Source organism: Prionailurus bengalensis, chromosome B3 (genome assembly GCF_016509475.1).
Source record: "Prionailurus bengalensis isolate Pbe53 chromosome B3, Fcat_Pben_1.1_paternal_pri, whole genome shotgun sequence".
Lineage (NCBI taxonomy): Eukaryota > Metazoa > Chordata > Mammalia > Carnivora > Felidae > Prionailurus > Prionailurus bengalensis.
In genome coordinates this window covers 7197909-7221744 of record NC_057355.1, presented here as the reverse complement: position 1 = coordinate 7221744, position 23836 = coordinate 7197909, and the positions used below count along the sequence as shown (strand labels likewise).

The 23836-nt window shown below is 56.1% G+C and overlaps 1 protein-coding gene and 2 long non-coding RNA genes across 3 annotated transcripts; 2 read left to right on the top strand and 1 right to left on the bottom strand.

The window, feature by feature from the left end:
• The first annotated feature begins 3707 nt into the window (after nucleotides 1–3707).
• On the top strand, nucleotides 3708–14987 carry ISG20 (interferon stimulated exonuclease gene 20). Its single transcript, XM_043554711.1, has 4 exons — nucleotides 3708–3971; nucleotides 4258–4509; nucleotides 12841–13041; nucleotides 14753–14987. The coding sequence occupies exons 2-4, from the start codon at nucleotides 4282–4284 to the stop codon at nucleotides 14837–14839; spliced, it is 516 nt and encodes a 171-aa protein (XP_043410646.1). The 5' UTR covers nucleotides 3708–3971; nucleotides 4258–4281; the 3' UTR covers nucleotides 14840–14987.
• Nucleotides 14829–19788, bottom strand: LOC122468244. Its single transcript, XR_006293170.1, has 3 exons — nucleotides 19680–19788; nucleotides 17186–17423; nucleotides 14829–14938 (listed from the first exon to the last, which is right to left on the bottom strand). It is a non-coding gene; the product is annotated as an uncharacterized LOC122468244 (long non-coding RNA).
• Nucleotides 19758–20690, top strand: LOC122468245. Its single transcript, XR_006293171.1, has 2 exons — nucleotides 19758–19862; nucleotides 19977–20690. It is a non-coding gene; the product is annotated as an uncharacterized LOC122468245 (long non-coding RNA).
• Nucleotides 20691–23836: the final 3146 nt, after the last annotated feature.

The window sequence follows — 23836 nt, the reverse complement described above, 5'->3', positions numbered from 1 at the left end:
CCTAGAAGTAAGATTGCTGGATCGTATCATAGTTCTGTATCTAATATTTTGAGGAACGGCCATACTATTTTCCATGGAGGCTGTACCATTTTACGTTCCCACCACCAATGCACAAGCTTTCTAATTTCTTCACATCCTCACCAATGCTTGTTATTTTCTGGGTTTTTTGGCTTTTGTTTTGTTTTTGTTTTTTGGTCTTACTCGTTTATCTTTTTTGGTAGGTATCCTAGCGGGTGTGGGGTGATAATCTCATTCTGGTTTCAACTTGCGTTTCCCTAATAACTAGAGATCTTGAACATCTTTTTGCGTGTCTGTTGACATATAGGAGTTTTTTTCACTTTTTGTGTCTTTAAAAAAAATTTTTTTAACATTTATTTCTTTTTTTAAGAGACAGAGTGTGAGCGGTAGAGGGGCAGAGAGAGAGGGAGTCGCAGATTCGGAAGCAAGTTCCAGGCTCTGAGCTGTCAGCACAGAGCCCGACGAGGGGCTTGAACTCAAACCATGAGATCATGACCTGAGCCGAAGTTGGATGCTTAACCGACTGAGCCACCCAGGCTCCCCTCACTTTTTGTGTCTTGTAAAATATTTTTTTTTATTGTTTTGTTTTAGAGAGAGAGCGCTAGTGGGGGAGAAGGGCAGAGGGAGAGTGACTTATTTGTTTATTTTAAAATGTTTGTTTTTAACAAACAATGTTTTTAACATTGTTTTAAAATGTTTGTTTTTAACAAAACAATGTTTTTAACATTGTTTTGTTTTAGAGAGAGAGCATGAGTGGAAGAGGGAGAGAGAAGACAGAGGATCCAGAGCAGGCTCTGTGCTGACAGTGGCGAGCCTGATGCAAGGCTCGAGCTCACAAACCATGAGATCATGGCCTGAGCCAAAGTCATGCTCAACAGACTGAGCCACCCAGGTGCTCCTAGTATTGTATTGTATTGTATTGTATTGTATTGTATTGTATTTTTTTTAACGTTTTTTTTATTCTTATTTTTGAGACAGAGAGAGACAGAGCATGAACGGGGGAGGGTCAGAGAGAGAGGGAGACACAGAATCGAAACAGGCTCCAGGCTCTGAGCTGTCAGCACAGAGCCCGACGCGGGGCTCAAACTCACGGACCGTGAGAACATGACCTGAGCTGAAGCGGGACGCTTAACTGACTGAGCCACCCAGGTGCCCCTAATTTAATTTTAGTTATTTTATTTTATATTATCTCACTGTTTTATTTTTAGAGCACGCGTGTGCGAGCAGGGCAGGGGCAGAGAGAGAGAAAGAATCTCAAGCAGACTCTATGCTCAGCACGGAGCCCGACTCGGGGCTCCATCCCATGACCCCGGGATCATGACCTGAGCCGAAACCAGGAGTTGGGCGCTCAACCGACTGAGCCACCGAGGCGCCCTGTGTTTCTTTTGAAAACCGTGTTCCGTTCACAGTTTTACATGTATTAAATTGAACCACGCCAAGTTGCTGCCATTTGACTGAGCTGGTCCTACCTGCCACATACACCTTACAAGTCCACACAGGCACATTTTTGAGCACACGCCCGCTGAGACAGAAGGTCAGGGTGCCTATAGGGAGCGGTGTCCTACCCGCTGTTAGGAATCATCCACTCTCAGCCTGCAGCCCGTGCTTGGTGCCACCCAGTGGCAGCCTCTCCACCCTGTACGGTCACAGGTGGGTCGACTGAGGCAGGATGTGTGTCTTGTAAGGTTGAGAGGTTTGCCTTGAGGGACTTTCCTGCTGTCACTTGACCTGAGGGCTGCAGCCTTGGCCTGGCCGACGGGTGACACCGGTTAAACCCGGGAAGCCTCCCTTCCAAGCTCTTCCCCCCACCCATCCCCCTGGCTGGGGCCAGGGGCTTCTCCCCTAGGCTGTCAGAGGGCCCCTGTCTGACCTCAGCGTGCCCAAGGCCTTGGGAAAAAATGCAACACAGATCCGGGGGGTTCTCTTGGTGCAGGTGCCGGGCGCCCTGCAGCAAAACAAGCGGAGGGGGAGGAGGAGAGGAGCAAGTAAAGTACATGGGATTTCAGATGATGCTAACTATTCCTACAGAGGAAACCCAGAAGGGATTGGAGGTACAGTTGTGGTTTTTTTAAAACATAATTTTTTTGTCAAATTGGCTAACATCCAGTGTATACAGCGTGCTTTTGGATTTGGGGGTAGATTCCCGTGGTTCATCACTTACATGCAACACCCAGTGCTCGTCCCAACAAGCGCTCTCCTCAGTGCCCACCACCCATTTTCCCCTCTCCCACGCCCCATCAACCCTCAGTTTGTTCTCTGTATTAAACAGTCTCTTATGGTTTGCCTCCCTCCCTCTCTGTTTGAAACTATTTTTCCCCTTCCCCTCCCCCATCGTCTTCTGTTGAGTTTCTCAAGATCCACATATGACTGAAAACACATGGTATCTGTCTTTCTCTGACTGACTGACTTCACTTAGCAGAATACCTTCAAGTTCTATCCACATTGTTGCAAATGGCGGGATTTCATTCTTTTTCACTGGCAAGTAGTATTCCATTGTATATATAAACCACATCTTTATCCATTCATCAGTTGATGGATATTTGGGCTTTTACCGTAATTTGGCTATTGTTGAAAATGCTGCTATAAACATTGGGGTACCTCTGCCCCTATGCATCAGCACTCCTGTATCTTGTGGATGAATTCCTAGTGGTGTCATTGTTGGGTGGTAGGGTAGTTGTATTTTTAATTTTTTTGAAGTGCAGTTTTTAAATTTTTTTAAATCTTTATTTTTGAGAGAGAGACAGAGTGTGAGCAGGGGTTGGGGTGGGGGGGGGGGGACAGACAGAGAGAGACACACACAGAATCCGAAGCAGGGTCCAGGCTCCAAGCTGTCAGCACAGAGCCAGACATGGGGCTTGAACCCATGATCCTCGAGATCCATGACCTGAGCCGAAGTTGGATGCTTAACCAACTGAGCCACCCAGGTGCCTCGAGGTACAGTTTTTAAATAGAGGCCAGAAAAGGCCTCAGTGGGAGGCCAAGGGAGAAGGAACAAAGGGATAGATAACTTGGAGGCAGAGCTCCAAGGGGCAAGAATCTCACCGCAGAATATGGTGACGACTTCCTCACTGAAACTGGCTTCTGTTTTTGTCCCAGCTGTAACTCATTCATCTAGTCAATAAATACTGAACGCTCTACGTGGCAGGCACTGTTGTAAGAGGTCAGGAGCCTGGGAGTGGGTCTAGCCCTAGGAAGTATGGCTGGGCTGCTGGGGGCTCCTTCCAGGCTTTCTTTTCCTTGTCCTCAAATAGTGTCAACCCAGCTGGAGGCAGAGCCCGTTGAGGGCAGGCAGATGGTCGTTTCTGAGGCACCCCCAAAGCACTGGAGCCTCTAGGGGCTCCCTCCTTGCCTGCTTGGCTTCCCTGGGTCGGAGGGTGAGGCTAGCCCTACTCACACCGCAACCTTCCATGCCCTTCCTATGAATAGCCTCAATGTCCCACAAGCCAGCTCCCCCTGCCCCCGTGGGAGACCTCACAGAGTGTCAGATTGGTAATGGCCCCGGAAGCTGTGGGACATTCCTTGGGCTCCCATCCTGGGGATGTTTATTCTACAGGCAGGCGGAGGGTGAGAAAGGAAAGAAAAATGTGGCAATCTGCTGCATCCACGTCAGCGGCATCATCTGAGGAGGGGAGGGCTCTTCTGAGCACTTAAGTGTGTGGTGGGGGGGAGGGAGGGAAGGCGAGACATGGGGACATGGAACCTGCCAGCTTTGTCCGTGGTGACTCAGGCCCTTGGGCCCCCCACCTGCCAGCAGCCCGAAGTTAAGGAGCAGCCCTGCCCCACCCTGCCCCGGCCTCCCACCCCTGACTTCGCCTGATAACAAACCAGAAACTGAAACAGAGTCAGGATTCCCGGCTTGAAGTCAGAGATGAGTCACAGCTAAGAGCAAGTGCAGTAGCTGAGAAGGGGCACCAGAGAGGCAGACGTGAGCCGAAGGCACCAGAGGTGGGCAGGTGAGTGGGGGCTGGGACGGCGAGGGCAAGACGCTTCTGCAGGGCCGCAGCCAGGGGAGCGGGTGGGAGGGGGCCCGGCGGTCCCAAGGCTGCTGGGCCAGACCAGAGGCCCTGGGACCGCCGGGCTGAGGAAGCCGGGCGGGGTGGCAAGGGGCCAGCTTCCCCTGTTGCCAGATGGCGTTCGTGACAGACAGGGCAGAGGGGACAGGCTGGCTGGGTGGTGGCCGAGGACCCCCGAGGCCTCGGTCGGCCCTCGAGTGATGCCCCTCCCGCCTCCCCTGTCCAGCGCGTCTGCGGGTCCTGGTGACACATGGAGAGCGGCACCGAGGTGGTGGCCATGGACTGCGAGATGGTGGGGCTGGGGCCCCGAGGGGAGAGTGGCCTGGCTCGTTGCAGCCTCGTGGACCTCCACGGCACCGTGCTCTACGACAAGTTCATCCGGCCAGAAGGGGAGATCACCGATTACAGGACCCTGATCAGTGGGATCACACCTTGGCACATGCAGGAGGCCACGCCATTTGCCGTGGCCAGGCTGGAGGTGAGTGGAGGGCGGCGTGCCAGCCGGGCCGGGGGGAGGGGGGAGGGGAACCTGCGGACAGCCGCCCGCCATCCGCACACACGCTTCCCGGCACCTCGTCCAGGTGCCACATCTGGGACCTGTGACCCCAGCCGTGGAAGATTCCCCCCTCCGCCTCTGCATGACTAGGGCACGGAGAAACCTGTTGGTGTCTTCTTCATGTCCCTGAGCAGCCTTCCTCCATCAGACAACCTTAGACTCACGTCTGGGAGCAGCCTTCAGGGCATCAGGTCCACCTTGCTGGTCTTGTGATGGGGGGAACTGAGCGCCCCTGATGCCCCCAACAGCGTGATTCTTTGCTCTGCCCTGAGCTGCCACTGGCGAACCCCGTGAGGAAATGAGGAAAGTGAGGTCCTCGCCGGCTGGGCCCTGGTAGCAGGCCCCAGGTCTTGAAGAACAGGCCAGAGCCCCCCCTCACCCACCCCCAGGCTCCGGGAGCTTGTTCCTAGACCGCACAGTAGGGCCCTACCGTCGGCTAGAGGTCAGCGTGTGGCCCCAGGACCTCCCACCCTCCTGCCTCACCTTGTTGTGATGACTTTTCCAGTCTCCGCTTTCTGTTTCTGTTTCTGTTTCTCTGAATCACCAGACGGGAAGCAAAGTCTAGCACCTGCTTTAGTCCCTTCTGGGAAGGTTTGGAGGGGCGAGTAAACTCATCAGTATCTAGGCTGCCGGGGCTCGGGGAAGTCCCCGAAGAACAGAGGGGACCGCGGTCCGTCCCAACTCTGCACACTGCGTGCGTGCCAGGCTCCAGGCGCTGCAGAGAAACCCACGGCGGTAGCCACTGTTTACTGAGCGCAGGCTACTCGCCGGGTGCAATCCTGGGCACTGGCCGCCCGGAGCTCACTCACGCCTCCCGAATGGCCTGCTTCGAGGCCTCCCAGGAGCCGGTAACTCACAGTTGGGAGGGGCCGGTTTTGAATCTCGGCCGGTGACTTAGCAGCTCCTTGGGCGAGTTACCCGGGCGGCCTGTCTGCACCCAGTTTCTCCCACCTGGAAAAGAAACTGGGTACGATAGCAGCAGCAACCTCATAGGATTAGTGTGAGGCTTGAGAAAGCGCCTAGAGGGAGCGCCTGTATTACGTAAGGACTCCAAAAATGTTAGCTATTTCGAGCGTCTGTTATCCCCATGTTGCAGATGGGGACACTGAGGCCTGCTTGAACTAAGTGTATTGGTTTGCTCGGGCCACCATGGAGGAGTAGCACGGACTGCGGGGCTCAAACAACAGAAATGTACTGTCCCAAAGTCCTGGAGGCAGGAGGTCTGAGCTCAAGGCGGTAGCAGAGATTTGTCTCTTCTGAGGCTGTGAGGGAGAGTCCGTTCTACATCTTTCTCCCAGCTCCTGGGGGTCTGCTGGCAGTCTTCGGTGTTTCTCGGCTTGTAGAAGCATCACCCTAATATCTGCCTTCTTGTTCGAATGGCGATTGCCTTGTGTGCCTGTTTTGTGTCCCCCACTTCCCGTTTATGAAGACACCAGCCATATCGGATTAGGGCCCACCCTAATGACCGGACGACCAGTACTTACACCTGCAATGAAGCTGTTTCCAAATAAGTCACATTTTGAGCTATTAGGGGTAGGATTTCAACACAGGAATTGTTGGCAGGGGCGGGGGCGGGGGGACACAATTCAACCCACAAGACTAAGTGACTCACAAAGTTTTAGGTAACTAGATGTGGTCAGGACTCAGAACTCAGGCTCAAAAGTCTAGGGCTGTGTGTCCAACAGGGGGCTGCCAGCCACACGTGGCTGAACACCGCCAGTGTTCAAATACCTCCCATGGCTCCCCATTGCCTGAGGTCTCCCCAGCACACACTCATGGCCATTCAAACCCTACCCACCTGCCATTCCTGCCTGCCCTTACAGCTCAGCCATCATCCAGCCAGTGCTCTTCCAAGCCCCTACCCCTGCCTTCTCCCATCCCTGCCCCTGGTCCAGGTCAGAGGAGTCCTTCCTGATGCCCTTCCCCACCCTGTCCACCACCCCTACCTCCCCACACTGGACTCTGTAGTGGGGGGCTCCAGTTCTCCTGGCTGTGGCCCCTGTGCTTTATTTATTTTTGTTTATTATTTTTGAGAGAGAGAGAGAGAGAGAGAGAGAGAGAGAATCCAAAGCAGGCTCCTTGCTGACAGTGCAGGGCCTGACATGGAGCTTGAGCTCACAAATCGTGAGATCATGACCTGAGTGGACGCTTAACTGACTGAGCCACCCAGGCGCCCGGGCCCCCACCCAGGCACCCCGGCCCCTGTACTTTAAAGCTTGTCTGTCCACACACATGGCCTGCCTCGTTCCACGTTCCTGCTGTGTACTCTATCTGCCCCCAGATTGGATGGTGTGCTTTGCACACAGAAGGTACCCTGAGAATGTTTGGGGGACTACAGTTGAACCGATTTTCACAAAATACAGAGTTCTGGCAGCGGCATGGAACGAAATCGCCTCTGCCCTCGTGCTGGCCTTTGCTGTTAAGATGCAGTGATACGCACACAGCCTGGGAGGTGGAGAGCAAGTGCACTGTCTTTAGAACTTGTCTGGACGTGGCTCTGTGTCCTCTGGCTCGTTGCTAAACCTCTCTGTGCCTTCAGGAGGCACATCTACAGCACAGGGGTGACGAAGCAGCATGGGCGTATCCAGCACCGTGTCCTGGAGCCATTCTAAGTATTTTCCACATGCCACTGCCTTTACTCTCCACAACAACCCCGGGGAAGTAGTTAACCAGTGTCATTACTCCATTTGACAGATGAGCAAACTGAGGCACAAGGCTGAGCCAACTGTCCAAGGAAGGAGTAGAGCAGAGACTCAAATTCTGGCTCCAGAGCTTGCTCTGGGATGTTCCGATCCCATGATCCACGTGTATACACGCTCCGTGAATGCTGAGCATCCAGTATATGCGTGGGACAGTGCTAGGCACCCCACGTTTGAGCCCGGGCGGGAGAAGGCAACGGCTGTCATTTGTTTGCATGAACCGGGACACCAAGGCCGCTTGATCCCACTCCATCGCCCATAGCGTTCTAATCCCAGAGACAGAGACCGGGCTCACGGGCCCCAAGATGTGAAGAGCTCCCAAAGGGAAGAAGCCTGTCATTGCCTCCCGCGCCAGGTGACGCCTCTCAGGTGAGATTAGGGCTCGCCAGGCTTTGGTTTCACGCAGGCAACTTTCAGAGGCTGCTCACCAACCTGTCTCTTCCTCCCCTAGGAGTGGTGACTGGGTCCTGCCAGTGGTGAGCCATAGACCGGCCATGGCAGCCAGCGGGCTTCTGGGGATCCACTAAGCCCCCCCACAGTCCACCCTGGAGGGTTGCTACCATCGGGCACTGAGATTGTGCAGGGGATCCCCCCTCCTGTTTTTTTTTGTTTTTTTTTTTTTTTTTTAAATTTTTTTTTCAACGTTTATTTATTTTTGGGACAGAGAGAGACAGAGCATGAACGGGGGAGGGGCAGAGAGAGAGGGAGACACAGAATCAGAAACAGGCTCCAGGCTCTGAGCCATCAGCCCAGAGCCCGACGCGGGGCTCGAACTCACGGACCGCAAGATCGTGACCTGGCTGAAGTCGGACGCTTAACCGACTGCGCCACCCAGGCGCCCCCCCCCCTCCTGTTTTTTATTCTTATTTTTGTTAAAGTGGTTACGTTACCTTTTTTTTTAATGTTTATTTTTGAGACAGTGCAAGCGGAGGAGGGGCAGAGAGAGAGGGGGGACAGGGATCAGAAGCAGGCTCTTTGCTGACAGCACAGAGCCCGAAGTGGGGCTTGAACTCAGAATCTGAAGCAGGCTCCAGGCTCTGAGCTGTCAGCACAAAGCCCGACACGGGGCTCGAACTCATGATCCGTGAGATCTTGACCTGAGCCAAAGTTGGACGCTCAACTGACTGAGCCACCCAGGTGTCCGGTTACATTACTTTCATAGTGGAAAGTAATCGCTTGTTACCTTCCGAAATCTCTAGGTCTGACATCATCTAGAGCAGCGGTTCTCAGTGTGGAGTGGGTGTTGCCCCCCAAGGGACAAATGTCTCACTATCTGAGGCATTTCTGGTTGCCACAAGTGGGGCAGGGGGCCTGCTACAGACATCCAGGGGGTAGAGGCCAAGGATAGTGCCAAACATCCTCTAATGCACGGGACGGCCCCTCCCCCAGCCACACACACCAAGAGAAAGTGTGGAAGTTGAGAAACTGGCCTATAGAGCCCCATGAATCAGGCTGCCAGCTCAGAAGAGAACCCAGGAGGAGACTGAGGTCCAGAGAGGGGCAGTGACTTGCTTAAGGACACACAGCAAGCCGTGATACAACTCAGTGTTCAGATTCGGGGCTCTCACCTGGTGAGTTAATGAATGCTGTTTGTTTTGTTTTGTTTTGTTTTCCTAATTGTAATTTTTAATGGCGTGTAACTTACTTTTGTAAATTAATGCTCCTTTCATGTTAACCTGGTACACTAAGTCGCATCTACCCTCTGACCAGGCTTGGGGAGGGATAATTACAGTTTTAGTTGGCAAACAAAAGAGCTGAATCCCATGAAGCATCCCGGTTTAGGAGGGAAACGCAGACAGAAGAGAGGCCACAGTAGCCTGTGAACAAGGAGTTACTGGGCCAAGTGCCTCCTGCTGGGGCCCCGCCCCTGCTCGGGTGTCTCTGGGGCAGGTGTCTTTGGGGCTTGGCCAGATGGAGGAGGGTGACTTCACCGTCCAGGTTTCCCCTGGCATAAGCAGTCTTAGGGGGTGCGGGGAACAGGCTGGGGCAGGGCCACCTGCAGAACTGGGCAGGGGACAGGAGGAAAGGGGAGACTGAGGCCACTCTTGAAGATGACAGTAAGGCCTGGCCCTCTAGATTTTTCATAGGGGCCCCAGGTGATTTTCCCAACCAGGAACATCCGGGGAATACTTGGAACAAGAGTGGCACTGCAGTAGAAAGACCCTCCGGGCAGACACAGGCCACTGGTCCTGGTGCTACCCTGCCGTGTGACACGGGTACGCGCTGCTCTGTAGCCCCCTTTCCCTGTTGGTAAGACGGTGTGATCATCCCAGCCTTGTAGGGGCCACGTCCCCGATCCGGGAAATCTGGGCGCTGCCCCGGGCCCAGCATGGCTCTCCGCTCCGCCATTAATGACGCTGGAGCAGGTTCTCAGCAGGTGGTAATAACAGTTATAATAACAGTGATGGGGTCAGGCAGGTCTGGACACCTCACTGCAGCTCTCAAGTCACCAGCCGTCACCTCTCTGGTCCCCAGGCCCCTCCTCTGGGACATGGAAATCAGAATACCCGGGTTGAGAGGTCTGGCCTGGCGCTGTGAGAGCAGCAGATGGGTGATTGTCCCTCCTCCCCACTCAGTTCTTTCCAGGAATTCGAGTCTCCGCCCCCTGTGTTTGGCACTCCTGATACTGACTGAGGGCAGGTCCCGCGGCCAGCAGGTCACAAAGCCCTGAGGTCCTGCCAGCTGGCACCTTCTCCCCATCCCTGGCTCTGACAGGCCCCCCTCTTCCCTCCCGGCCCTGTCTCAGAAAGTCGGGGGAGTCCTGGCTGCTAATGGGCCTCACCTCTCCAGGCCTTTGCCTTACAAATGGGGGAACCGAAGCCCAGAGATGGCCTGTGACCTCCATGAGAGCACACAGCAAGTCCCAGCAGTCCCTCTCTGCCCAGTGCCCAGTGCCCAGCATGTTTTTGGCCTGAAACATCGCTGACATCTCTCTGCTAAATAGACTCATCTCTTTTTTTCCTGATTCCTTCTGCTTGTCTACCCCCCTCCCCCCATTTTATTTCTCTCCTCATGAGCCCAGCGGTGCTGACTGTAGCCACCCCCTGCCAGGACCCTGGGGCTCAGGAAGTGATTAATTTCCCAGGAATCTACCTCACGATGACTCTTGTCCTCTTCCGCCTGGGAACAGTGCACCGGTTTCTGGGATGGCAGACAGCCCCTCAGGGCTTTGTGTGAACTGGGCCTGAGCCAGCTCCTCATTGGGGGAAACAGGCCACATTGTTCGGGAACACAAAGAATGTGAGCAAGAAAAGGTGTGTGACCCACAGCTGCCCTGCGGGGCCTGTGAGCGCCACCCCTCTGCCACGGGCTGGCGGGGCCCTTTCCTCCACAGTAGGACTCAGGTGACCTCTAGATCAGCAACACCAGCCCCACCTGTTAGAGACGTGAGATCCAGGGGCGCCCGGGCAGCTCAGGGGCTTAAGCGTCCAACTGCTGATTTCGGCTCAGGTCATGATCTCACGGTTCGTGGGGCTGAGCCCTGCGGCCAGCTCTGAGCTGGGTGCGGAGCCTGCTTGGGATTCTCTGTCTTCCTTTCTCTCTGTCCCTCCCCCACTCTCTTGCTCACTCTCTCTCAAAGATAAATAAATAAACATTGGAAAAAAAGTGAAATCCAAAGTTCTGGGTTCACCAGGTGACTCCCACCCCAAACGTCCACTGGAACCAGCACGGTCCATTCCTCAGGAGAGCTTCCCCAGGCCCTAGGCGAGGGCTCCGTCCAGAGGAGGCCCTGACAAAGCCATGTGAACAGGGTGGGGTGACGTTGCCTGTTGACGGTAGATGGACGGAGCCCTGCTTCCACCACTGTGGCCAGGGACAAGTCGCCTCATCTCTCTGAGCCTTGGCTTCCTCTTCTGCAGAGTGGCCCCAATGATCCTGTGGTCGCCAAGGGAGAGCATACCAATGTCCCCCATGATGTCTCAGAAGGCCACCAGAAACAGAAGCAGGGCAGGGAGGGTGTCAGCCAGGTGGCAGTCTCCTTCCCCAGGCACAGAAGACAGGCCAGAAGCTACGGGAGAGCTGTCCAGAGGGGGGCCTGAGCCCCAAGATGCCCCTCCAGCTGGGGCCCGACACAGCTCTGCCCCAGAGCCCCCGTCCATCCTCCTCCAGTGGCAGCCCAGGTAAAGAAAGGGGGGCCTGTGTGGCCGTAGGTAGGAGGCTGTCCCCAGGGCCACCATGGGAGGGGAGTGCAGACGGAGTCCAGATGGGAGGCTTGGGTACTTTAGCGGTTACTCCCTGAAGCTCGGCCCCTGGGCTGGTGGACGCCAGGAGCAGGCCTGCTCTTCCTAAGTGTGCTCGTGACGGGCAGTCCGCTGGCTCTGAAGGCTGGCCCTGCCACTAACCAGCTGTGTGGCCATCCCAGTTATCTAATGGTGCTTAGCAAATCGCCTCCAAACATGGTGGTTCAAACAATGTCAATATTTACTTTGCTCCTGCACCTGCAGTCTGGTCAGGGGCGGATGGGGACAGTCGTTGGGCTGAGGCAGAGGCACCCGGCAGGCCCAGAGCTGGAACCTCGGGAGGTTGGCTTGCCTACCCATCCCGTGGCTGGCCTGGGGCCCCTCAGACTCTGCTCTCTGCCTCCAGTGGTCCCTCCAGCACGGTGGCTTCCGGGCGGCTCCGGGCTGCTGGGACACTGGCCCTCAGAGAAGTCAGAAGTCACACGGGCCGGCCCATATTCAATTCAATTGAACTCCATCTTTTGCGTGAGCCGGAGTCAAGGAATCCGCAAACTTGCTTTAAGATCATGAAGAGTAACCGGGGGCAAATTATTTCACTCTTGGTGCTTCCACTTTTTTGTTCTCATCCGCAAAACATGGGCTGCGTTAGCTTTTTACGGCTGCTTTCTACAAAACCACAGGCTTAGTGGTTTAAAGCCACACGAACGGGTTCTCCTTCGGTCCCACAGCTCCACGGTCTGACCCGGGTCTCAAAGGCTGAAATTAAAGTGTGGGGAGGGCTGTGTTCCTTTCCGGAAGCTCTGCGGCGGAGTGCCGTTCCTCGCCTTTTCCGCCGGGGGCGCCCTCCTCCTCCTCCAAGGCCAGCAGGAGCAGGTCAGGTTCTCAGGGCAAATCAGGGCCCTCCACCTGGAAGGGCCCTTGCGATTCCGTTGGGCCCATGTGGGTAGCCCAGATCATCTCTCACCTTGCACCCCAAAGCCCGCCTGCAGCTTTAACTTCTCTCCGCGTGTAAGGTCCTCCGGATTCTGGGGTTTAAGGCGCGGGCAGCTTCGGGAAGTCATTCATCTGCTTGTCACAGCAGGCTTGTTGACAGGGTGGCACAGGGGACGTGCTTAGATAAGTGCCTGGCACACGGGCGTGCTCAGTAGGTGCCACTGTCGTTACTCGTGCATGAGGAGAGGCCCGGTCCAGCCCCCTCATTATACAGATGATAGAGAGGGTTGAAGCCCAGAGAGGGAGGACAGCTTGCTCAGAGCCACACAGCAAGTCGAGGAGGGACTGCTTTCCTCCGGTACCGCGAGGACCCCCAGGCGGCCCAGACCCGCCCGCAGGACCCCGTGTGATGTGCGGGGCGCACGTCTCCCTGGCCACAGATCCTGCGGCTCCTGAAGGGCAAGCTGGTGGTGGGCCACGACCTGAAGCACGACTTCCAGGCGCTGAAGGAGAACATGAACGACTACTCCGTTTATGACACGTCGGTGGACAGGCTGCTGTGGCGGGAGGCCGGCCTGCAGGACTGCGAGCGTGTCTCCCTCCGCGTGCTCAGCGAGCGCCTCCTCGGCCGGCGCATCCAGGTGAGCACCTGCCTGCTTGGGGCGGGGGGGGGGGGGCGGCTGGCCCCTCCCCCCAGGGCCCGCGCCCCTCCACCCCCCAGGGCCCGCCCACCATCCCCAGGGGCTCCAGAACCAGCCCTGGACCCCGAAGGCGCTCTGCGTCTCCCCCACAGCCTTGAGAGGCTGTGTGCTTGCCAGCGAGGAGGGGTGCTGGCCTCGGGGTTCCCCAAGCAGCCGGCCCTGGACGAGTACCCAGCGCAGGAGGTTCATTCCAGAGGTGACCCCGGGACGTGCTGGTGGAGCCTAGCGCCCAATATAGGTCTTGTTTGTTTTTAAACTCCAGCCAGTTACTCTGTGGATAACTGAAGTTTTTTTCTTTAATGTTTATGTTTGAGAGAGAGCCAGTGTGAGCGGGGAAGGGGCAGAGAGAGAGGGGGGTAAGGGACAGAGGATCCCAAGCGGGCTCCGTGCTGACAGCAGAGAGCCCAATGCGGGGCTCGAACTCACTAACCTTGAGGTCCTGACCTGAGCCCACGCTTAACCAACTGAGCCACCCAGGCGCCCCATAACTGACGTTTAATCCCACTGCGGGCCTCTGGAATAGGGTAAAACGCAGCCCTCAGATCTTTTCCAGGGAGCGGTGGTATTTACACACAGCTCCCAGCAGGCAGGGCTGCTGCTGCTCCCGGAGCCCCCATTTCTCGGCACTCGTAGTCTCCGGCGAGGCCCAGAAGGGGGGTCCTTGGGGGCTCACGGAGGTGGCAGGGCCGAGGGAGGTGGGCCCGACACCAGCAGCCACGGGTCCACGTGGGGGAGGTATTTATTAGCACCTACTCTGTGCCGGGCTGGTCAGGATGCTGGAGACGCAGGGCTGAGCAGGGCTGGCCTTGTGCTTGAGGAAATCCTGGGTTGAGGGAGGGTGGCCCATTAGCCGGAAGGGATGAAGGAAAGCAGGTCTGCAGGAATCTGAAGGGTGAGTCTTAGTGGAGGAGGGCGGGGAGGGGAGGGCACCAGGAACTGGGGAGGGAGCAGGGGACGAGCCTGATTTTGGACCCCTCCGTTAGCCTTGTGGCACGCAGGACCGAGGACAGAATACACAGCACGTGGATTCACCCAAGTGCTGAGCAAGTAGCATTTAGAAACATCATTTTGGCATTTGAAAACAAAATTTTTTAACATATATTTATTTTTGAGATAGAGACAGAGCATGAGGGGCAGAGGGAGACACGGAATCAGAAGCAGGCTCCAGGCTCCAAGCTGTCAGCACGGAGCCGGACACGGGGCTCGAACCCCCTGAACTGTGAGATCATGACCTGAGCCGAAGTCGGGGCTTAATCAACTGAGCCATCCAGGTGCCCTGGAGTATTTTTTTTATATTCGCCTGGTCCCCTGGAGCTCCCTCTGTGTCTGTGTGTCTGCAGCCCCTCCTCCCCTCACCGGATTATAAGCACCTCGAGGACACAGCCTGGTTCTCCGGATGCTGGAGGCTGTGCCTGGCCATGCCTGGGCCTAGTGCCCCAGCTCTGGGTCAGACAGGAGAAGCCGGGCCTGTTCCAGCCACCTGCAGAGTCCAGGGTGTCAGAAGCCTGGGGACGCTCACCCACCGACCCCCCTCAGGGCCCGGGAAACCGGGGTGCAGGCGGAGAAGGCCCAGGTCACAGGGGGTCTCTGCATTCAGCCCTACCCCAAGTCCCCCCCCCGCCCCCCCCCCGCTCTGTCCATGTGTCTACAGAACAGCCAGTTTGGACACAGCTCGGTGGAAGACGCCAGGGCGACGATGGAGCTCTACCGAATCTCCCTGCAAATTCGGGCCCGCTGAGGGCTGCCGGCCTGGTGGTTGGGTGACCGCAGCTCCAGCCAGCCCCTGCCGCAGGGACTCCCCCAGGGTCTTCTTCTCTTCGGGACAGCAACTCCCCTGCTTTTGGAAAACGCGTCTTTAGTAGTAAAATGGTTTATTTTTTCTGCTACCTCAGTGGCTACTCCTGTTGCCTTTCTCGGAGCCGGGTCACGGTGACGGGCCGTGGTCCACGTGAGGCTTAGACAACAGGGAAGACGGGGCTGGAATGGGGGGCTGGGGAGCGTATGTCAGTCTCTTTAATAATCTAGAATCCTTGAAGAATCTAGGTGGTATGCAGCTAAACAATGCCCTTGCCTCTGCCTCCCTTTCCCTGTTGCGCTTATGCCCAGGGGAGTGGGACCCGGCTCAGAGGTCGGTCCGTGTCATCTTGGAATGGGTGCCAAGGCCCTGGTGAGCCCGGAAGCCGAGGTACAGAGACTGTGGGGGGTGCTATCCGAAGTGACCTTCAGCAAGGTGCCCCTCCTCTTGTAAAACGAGGAAGCAAAGGCAGGGGACTCTGAAGTCAGAGAGAACGAGGCTGGACTCCGGGCTCTGGCATTTAGGAGCCGTGTGACCCAGAGCGAGTGACTTGATGGCTCTGTGCCTCAGTTTCTCCATCTGTAAAATGGGGGATTCCAACAATTCCCAGGGTTCTCGTGAGACGTTGCGTACAAAGCCCCTAGCACCACGCCTGTCATAGCTTGAGCACCCAGCAAACGTCAGTAACTGGGGGTTATTGTCTTGGGAGACCCCAGGGAGAGCAACCGCACTCTGCTGTGGGTCCCTGACCTCTGACGGAAGGGTGTGCATGGCGTGTGGGGAGGAGGGTGCACACCAGAGCAGTCGCTGCTCATCGGAAGCAGCAGATGCAGAGTTGGTACTTTTAATCCATGGCGGGGTCCCTCCAAACCAGAATTACCCTGGGGGGAGGGGGGCAGGTGATTCTGGCGCCGAGGACACTTCAGGCACCTGAGATGCTTTTTAAGCAACCCCAGTCCCTAAGCACCGTGTTCTCACACTTGACCAAGCATCGGCATCACCTGGAGGGTGCCGGACCCCACCCCAGACTATCCAACTCAGCCAGACTGGGGTGGGGCCCCAGAATCTGCATTCCTAACAAGATCCTCACTGATGCTGGAGGCCCAGGACCACGCTGTGAAAGCCACCGCTAAGCATCAGGTGATTGAACGTGTGGCCGCAGCTGAGAGCCACTGGCCTATGGTCCGAGTGCCACCAGGCTGGACCCCTGCCATCCCCTCTGGCTGCCAGCTCATGCAGAGAGAGGCCCACAGCCCTGAAAAATGTGTCCCAAATGGCCCCACCCCGCAGATGAGGGACTTCAGGTAAGGTCAAGGACACAAGGGACTCAAATCCAGGCCCGACTGCCTCATAATGGCAGCGCCCCCCACTCGCACACTGACTTCTGGGGACCTGGAGGACTCCCTCCCCCGTCTGGGAATGCGGGGAGGGGCAGCTTGCTCTCTCCTGCCCTGGCGCCCACCTGACTTCCAGGGCTGTGGCCGGGCCCTCTGCTGGGATGATCTGGGGGAGCCTTCAAAGCAGCCGGGTGCGGCCGCCCTGCCTGGCTGAGACTGGCCAGCAGGTGGTGCCCTTGGGCCGTCCGCTGGGCCGGAGGCCTCGAAGGCAGAACCGGCTGGAGGAACACTTGGGCAAGAAGTGTGAGGGGCTGTCTTTAAAAATGGTTAGGGGGCTGCAACGGTGACCCTCTAGGCCGCCCTCACTTAGCCCCTGAGCTGAGGCTCAGAGAGGGGCTGGGACGGTGAAGCAGCCTGGCCTAGAAGGTGAGCCTGGGCTCTCGGACTCCCAGGTCAAGGTCCCTTCCACGCCTTCAGGCCTCCTTGGAAGGAGGGGTGAACCAGGACTCCCAGAGCAGCGGCACTCCCCAGGGAAATCCGTACCCAGCTTCCCGCTTCCGGCTGTGCTGCTAGGATGCCCCCCGTGGGGAGGTGCCCACCCTACCTCCCAGGCGGACGCCGAGGGGAGGGTCAGGACCCCAGAGGGGGCGTGTGCCTTGGGCTCTGGCCCCACTCAGGAGCCCCCATCTTCCGTACAGCCAGTTCCCCGGGGGGGGCGACACAGTCACACGGGAGACTCCGAGGTGGTCCTCCAGAGAGCACCAGCTTCAGAGTCAGGCTGACTTGGCTTGCGGGTCTCACCCCTGAGAGAGCAGCCGTCCCACCAGGTGGGCCAAGAAGGGGGTTGAGACCTCATTCGCAGGGTGCCCAGCACCAGGCCGGAGCGGGGTGAGGACCTGTGAACTACCTATCGTCAGTAAAATTAAGGCCCGCCTCTGAACTCCCGACCTACCTGGGTCCCAGCACAGCTGGAGTTCTTGCCTGCAAATGTCAGTGTCACTCGATGAGGCTGTGAAACGTGGAGGAGGAGGAGCTAATGCCTGCTGCGTGGCTGCTTTGCAAGGAGTTGTGTCGTCCGCTCCCAGTGGCCTGGACAAGCAACTCAGAAAGCAGAGCTGGTGAAAGCAGGAGCCCTGCTCTTACCCGGGGGCTAGAGTCTTCCTCGCACAACTTCGCCTCAGTCTCCTCATCTGTAAAATGGGTATGTTAGTCCCAACGCCCGTAGCTATCCGCGGGAGCAGATAGGGCCGGGGGAGTGAAACCGCCCTGCAGTCTGCCGCAGCCTATACAGGCTTCGGGTGGAATCTCGTCGCCCAGCGAGGCCACTGCCGCCTGCCCTTCTGCCCTCGGTTCCGGCAGGTACAAGTCAGGGTCCACCCCAGACGCACAGGCAGAAGGTGGAGCTGGGCCTTGCCTTCTGCTCCCTCCTTCCTGAGCCCTTTAGCCGCCCCACTTTACTCCCCCGGCTAGTTTCCACTCCCCAGCCCTGCCCCAGCTTCCTTCAGACCCACTGCCGCTGGCATCCGCCCCTAGCGCTGCCCTCCTGGACCGGGGGTCGGGCGTGCCCGTTCTTACTTTGTCCCTTCTATCTCAGCTCACGGTGCATCTGCCCCCGGGTGCCCTTCCCAGACCCTAAACACCCTGGGGAACCGTCTCTGCTCCAGGGCAAGATGGTCAGGTGAGTGAAGCTACTGTCCAGTCCCCAGAGACCATGATAGAGCCCAGCATAATGACAGCTCCAGGAGAGGGCAGGGGAGTTTGCAGGGGTGCTGGTCTCTCGCCAGGGGAGCGCTCTACCTGGCGTCCGGGCCAGGGCGGCTCAGGACATGTGGTCTCACCTGAGCCCGTCTCCTCCCACCCCAGGTGGGCCTACAGGGTGAGCTAGAGGAGAAGAAGGGACAGTGTGGGCAGGTGCTCCAAAGCTCCCAGTCGTAAACGCCTAAGGGACCAGTCCAGGAAACAAAGGAGGGACTCAGGCCTGACGTGCCCTGCAGCACGGGCCGCGCGTTGATTGTGTGGACTCAGCTGCTGGTGGCCGTGCAGAAATGCCGACCGGTGGGAACATCTTCAGGGCTGTGTCTGGCCCCCAGGCCACCAGTGTGAGACCTAAATGAACACCAGCGTTCACTTATTTATTTTTGAGAGAAAGAGAGTGAGCAGGGGAGATGCAGAGAGTGGGGGTTGGGGAGGGGGAACAGAGGATCCAAAGAGGGCTCCGTGCTGACAGCAGAGAGGTTGGTGCAGGGCTCGAACTCACAAACGGTGAAATCACAACCTGAGCGAAAGTCGGATGCGTAAGCGACTGAGCCACCCAGGTGCCCCGAGAATGCGCTGCCTTGAAAGCACTCCTCAGTGGGTTGGGGCCCTGATTTATATGCTCAGGGCTTTCGCCCCATCGAAGTTCCCACCCAGGATAAATCCCATGCCACTTCTACGGGGTGACCTGTCTCCCACCTTTACATCGTTTTCACGTCTCTCACTTCTACTACCCTGAGTCTTTTAAGCTTAGTTATTAGAGAGAGAGAGAGAGAGAATGTGAGCGAAGGCAGGGGAGGGGCAGAGAGAATCCCAAGCAGGATCCACGCCGTCAGTGCAGAACCTGCAGCGGGGCTCGAACTCAAAAACTGTGAGATCGTGATCTGAGCTGAAACCAAGAGTTGGACGCTCAACCCACGGAGCCAGCCAGGCGCCCCTAGCCCGAGTCTTTGACGTTCCAGGTTAGATGCCCCAATGTCATCGGCGTTTTCCCCTCTCTGTGGGGCCCCTCCCATTTCCCCTCTGTCCCACCACCTGCCCATCGCCCGGCCTGTCTGTCCCTTCCCTGCCCACTCCCCGCAACCCCCCAGTCGGCGATTCTTAGCAAGTGGGGAAAGGGTGGGAAGGGAACCAGGACTCCCTGAGACAAGGGTGCAAGCCGCATCCTCCGGCCCGGGGCTGGCTTGGGGAAGACCTGTATGTTCACAAGGATCCAGCAGAATGAACTGAGGCACTGAGGATGGGGTCCCTTTTTGCCACCCAACCCCGAGGCATCGAGGAGAATTTGGGGGTGGCTGGAAATGACGGTCTAAAAATGGCCCTGTCTCACTGCACGTACCTGAGTCACCTCTGACTCAGGCCCGTTTGCTGCTGGGGTGAGGGGATTGGAAAGGTCTCTTTCGCCTCTCACACCCCTCGGCCTTCCCTCCCTCCTTCGCCCGCCCGGCCTGAATGGAGAAAAGCGCTTCTATTCAGGGAAAGGATTCTCTGCCCTGCCCTGGCCGGCTAGCTGTCTTCGGGCACTCGCCCAGCCCCCGCTCCCCACCACCCCCGGCCCCGTCCAAAGGCCCGCTGTCTTCCAGGGTGAGGATCCAGCCCGGTCTGGTTCCAAGGGTGGTAAGAACGCTGCCCGCTTCCTGCCCGGCGTGCTGCGGGCTGGGCCGGGCTCCGCGGCCAAGAGACTTACTCACTCGTGGAACAATTTCTCCTCTATATGGAAAGAACATATGCTTTTCCTGCTGGGGGAAGAGAGGGTTTTGAGCAGCTTTGCCGAGACGTGTAGGAAAAGGCAAACGTTGGCCTGGCCCCAGCACCCTGCTTTCAAGCCATGTGCTGCGTGGTCGGTGGCAGAACACGTTGGCATCCGATCCCAGGTGCGGGGGGGTGGGGGGGCGGGGAGGCCCCGGGAATACTGTTCGGGACCTCCGATTTAGGACACTGAGCTAGCGGGTGTCCTCATGTCTTCATTTTCCTGTTCTGTCCTCCAGCGTTCGGGGCTCAGCCCTCCCAGCAGACCCCCCACCCAAGACCCTCAGTCTGAAGGAGGAGCTCGAGCCGTGGGGAGCCGGTAGGACCTGGCCGTTCAGATCTCACTGCACCCAGGACTGGCTGGAGTCTAAAGAAAGGAGAGGCAGCTGTAAAATAAAAATTCTTTCTCTGTGAGCTAGCATCTTTCCTCTAAGGGACAGGAAAGGGCTGGAAACAAGAGATCGAGGCTGGCGCTCCTCTGTAATGAGGAAACCCCAGGAGCCTGGACCGCAGTGCAGCCACAGGAAGGGCAGGACCTGGCCGGCAGCAGGCTGAAGGCCAGTCACTCCCCCCCCCCACTGCCCCCCCCCCAACCAATTGCTTCCGGCCTGGGCACTCCTGAGCAGTAGCCCCTCTGAGCTTCTGTTCCTGACCTGCAGACTGGGGATAGTGATAACCACCCGGTGCAAGGGTCAGAGACAACGATGTGAAGTGATGGGAACAGACGGACGCTCAGAGAAACACGGCCTTGAACCAAGATGCATCCCGGTTCTGAGCAGGGGCCTGCCTGCTGGCCAGGGTGGGGGGTGGGGGATGGGCACCGGGCCTGGAAACGCCTGCTGTGGCCGACTGTTTCTGGGTCCTCCAGGAAGCGGGTGCCTTTTGTCCCGCCCTCTCGGGCCTGCCCCTTATTCAATTTATTCACGTCAATAAATTGCGCCTCCTGGTGTACTGCCGGTGTGTTAATGGTCTGGGCCCCTATAACGGAGTATCATAGACTTTGATTTTCACAGTTCTCGAGGCCCGGAAGTCCAAGCTCAAGGTGCCAGCAGGTCTGACATCTGGTGAAGGCTCCTCCTGGTTTGCAGACAGCCATCTTCTTGTGGTGGAGACAGAGGGCACCTCTCTTGTGTCTCTTCTCTTCTTTTTAAAAAAAAAATTTTTTTTTAATGTTTACTTTTGAGAGAGAGAGACACACACACAGAGTGTGAGCAGGGGAGGGGCAGAGGGAGAGGGAGACACAGAATCCGAAACAGGCCCCAGGCTCTGAGCTGTCAGCACAGAGCCCGACGAGGGGCTAAAACTCACGGACCGTGAGATCATGACCTGAGCTGAAGTCAGACGCTTAACTCACTGAGCGGCCCGGGCGCCCCTCTTGTGTCTCTTCTAAGGACACAAATCCCATAATGGAGGCCCCACCCTCATGACCTGACTCCCTCCTACAGTCCCCACCTCCAAACACCTTCGCACTGGGGATGAGGGAAAGGGGAAGCCAGCCAAGGCCCAGGGAGGTTAAGTAACTTGGCCAGCGTCGCGCAGGGATAAAGTGGTAGGTTTGGGACTTGAATTCATCTTAGGGGGAAAGATGCTTGGGATTCGTCACCCGTGGAGGGGAATGAAAAACCCGATCTTTCCTCCGTCTATAGCAGCACAAGGCCCACCCTGGTGTGGAGAGGAAAGTGTCCCAGGACAAGGGGAGATTGGGTCAGGACTCAGGGTTCCTGGCCTTCGGCAGCAGGCACTGGAAAATGGAATTTAACCGATGTTATTGGCACCTACTGTTTACAAGGCATACCATAGCGTCTCCCAGTTTAAAACCAAAGCAAAGAAAACCCTCGATCCTATACTTTCCCACCTATTGTCCCAGCACCCTTTCTCCCCCAAGCATCTCAAACATCATCTACACCCCGTCTCTCCTAATTCTCAGCTCTCGTTTGCTCTAAACCGCAACTCAGCCTTCTCTTCCTGCCTCTCCACGGAAACTGTTCTCACCAGATTACCAGCGAGCTCCATATTGGCAACTTCAGGATATCTTTAGGTTCTCATCTTGTTAGATCTCTCCACATATTTCAACTTTCCTGGAGTGAGTTTCCTCCCTCATTGTCATTACCACCAGTCACCGTGCCATACTGCGGATCTGCAGAACTTACTTATCACTGGAAGTTTGTGCCCTTGGGCCAATGTCTCCTCTCTCCTTCTCTCCCACTCCCCCAGCCCCTGGTAACCACCATTGTAGTCTCTGTTTCTGTGAATTTGGCTTTTTTAGATCTCACATGTAAGGGAGATCATACAGTATCTGTCTTTCTTCTTTGTGACTTGTTCCCAGACATGCTCTAATCTGAAGTATATGGTTCAACAAGTTTTGACAAATGCCCATATAACCATATATATCCAGATAACCTACACTTCTGTACATGTAAACATTTTCATTGTCCCAGAAAATTCCCTCATTCTCTCTCTCCAGTATCCACTATTCTTTTTTAATTTTTTAATGTTTATTTACTTTTGAGAGAGAGAGAGAGAGAGAGAGAGAGAGAGAGAGAGAGAGAGAGAAAGAGAGCGTGAGTGGAGAGGGGCAGAGAGAGAGGGAGACACAGAATCTGAAACAGGCTTTAGGCTCCGAGCTGTCAGCACAGAGCCCAACGTGGGGCTCGAACTCATGAACCGTGAGATCATGGCCTGAGCCGAAGTCGGACACTCAACCAACTGAGCCACCCAGGCGCCCCCAGTATCCACTATTCAAATATCTACCTCCATGATTAGTTCTGCCTGTTCTAGAAGATCGTATAACTGGAATCATCTAGTATATACCCTTTTGCTCAGCATAATATTTTTGAGATTCATTGACGTTATTGCATGTACCCATGGTTCATTCCTGCAGGGATAGAAATGTTCTGTACCTGCACCGTCCAGTGTTGTAGCCACTCACATGTGGCTATGGAGCACTTGAAATGTGGCTAGTGTGACTGAGGGATTACGTGGTTTTGTTGTTTTTTTTTTACTTTTTTTTATTTCAGAGAGAACATGTGCATGAGCAGGGGAGAGGGACAGGGGGTGGGGGGGGGGAGAGAGAGAGAGAGAGAGAGAGAGAGAGAGAGAGAGAATCTCAAGCAGGCTGTGTGCTCTGTGTGGAGCACAGAGCATGGCTCTGTGCATGGCTTGATCCCATGACCCTGGAGCCACGACCTGAGCTGAAATCAAGAGTCAGATGCTCAACCAACTGAGCCACCCAGGCGCCCTGGGATTGAGTTTCTAAATTCGATTTCGTTTTAATTTGTTAAAAATCAAACAGCCACATGTGCTTACTGGCCACTGACTACTATAGTGGACAATGCAGATTAAAAAAAAAAACACTGAGAGAATTAGGAGGAGAAGTCAACCAAGCAGTGATAATAGCTGGAAATATTCATGGACTCCCGTCAGAACTGGGCTGATAGAGCAACAGGGAAGGACAGATGCTCATAAAAACCTTTATCATTTTTGTCTTTATTTCCGTTTTGACCCCGAAAAAGTTGGACTGTTTACACTGTTTGATAACAAATAGACATACTCCACTATGTACATAACTGATTTCATCCCCTGTCACCATGATTCATGTTTTGCCACGTTTTGGGCATTCAAAAACATTTCCCCCTGTGGAACTCAGGGTCGAGATTTGGATGATCCACTGTATTGAAGGCAAGAAGTAATAAAGGGCCCTCTGCACACCCATCATCTACATTCTCGTGACCCTGGGTTCCTTTCCAGCTACTGCCATCTCTCTCCTTCTCCCCCCAGCCAGTATTTGCCCCAGGAGAAGCAAGACTTTACTGTCCTCTCTTGTCCCTCTCAATGGACTGGCTCCAACGTCCTAACGACTTGGCCGGAGGAGCTCTAACCAACTCTCTCAAGAAGCTTCCAATGGCCAAATCCGATAGACACTTTTCAGTGCTGATCCTCAGCCCCTTCTCTGCAGCATTTAACAGTGTTGGCCACACCCTCCTGGAACTCCTTTTTTTTTTTTTAGAATGTGAGCCTCTCCTGATCCTTTCCAGCCTGCTACCTATTTCTCTGCAGGTCCTTTTTTCTGCCCACCCCTTCAACAGCAGTGTTTCCTTCA

Coding starts and splice junctions, on each gene's coding strand:
- ISG20 (XM_043554711.1), top strand. CDS start 4,282: ATGGAGAGCGGCACCGAGGTGGTGGCCATGGACTGCGAGATGGTGGGG. Junction 4,510..12,840: donor TTGCCGTGGCCAGGCTGGAG/GTGAGTGGAGGG, acceptor CCCTGGCCACAG/ATCCTGCGGCTCCTGAAGGG. Junction 13,042..14,752: donor TCCTCGGCCGGCGCATCCAG/GTGAGCACCTGC, acceptor ATGTGTCTACAG/AACAGCCAGTTTGGACACAG.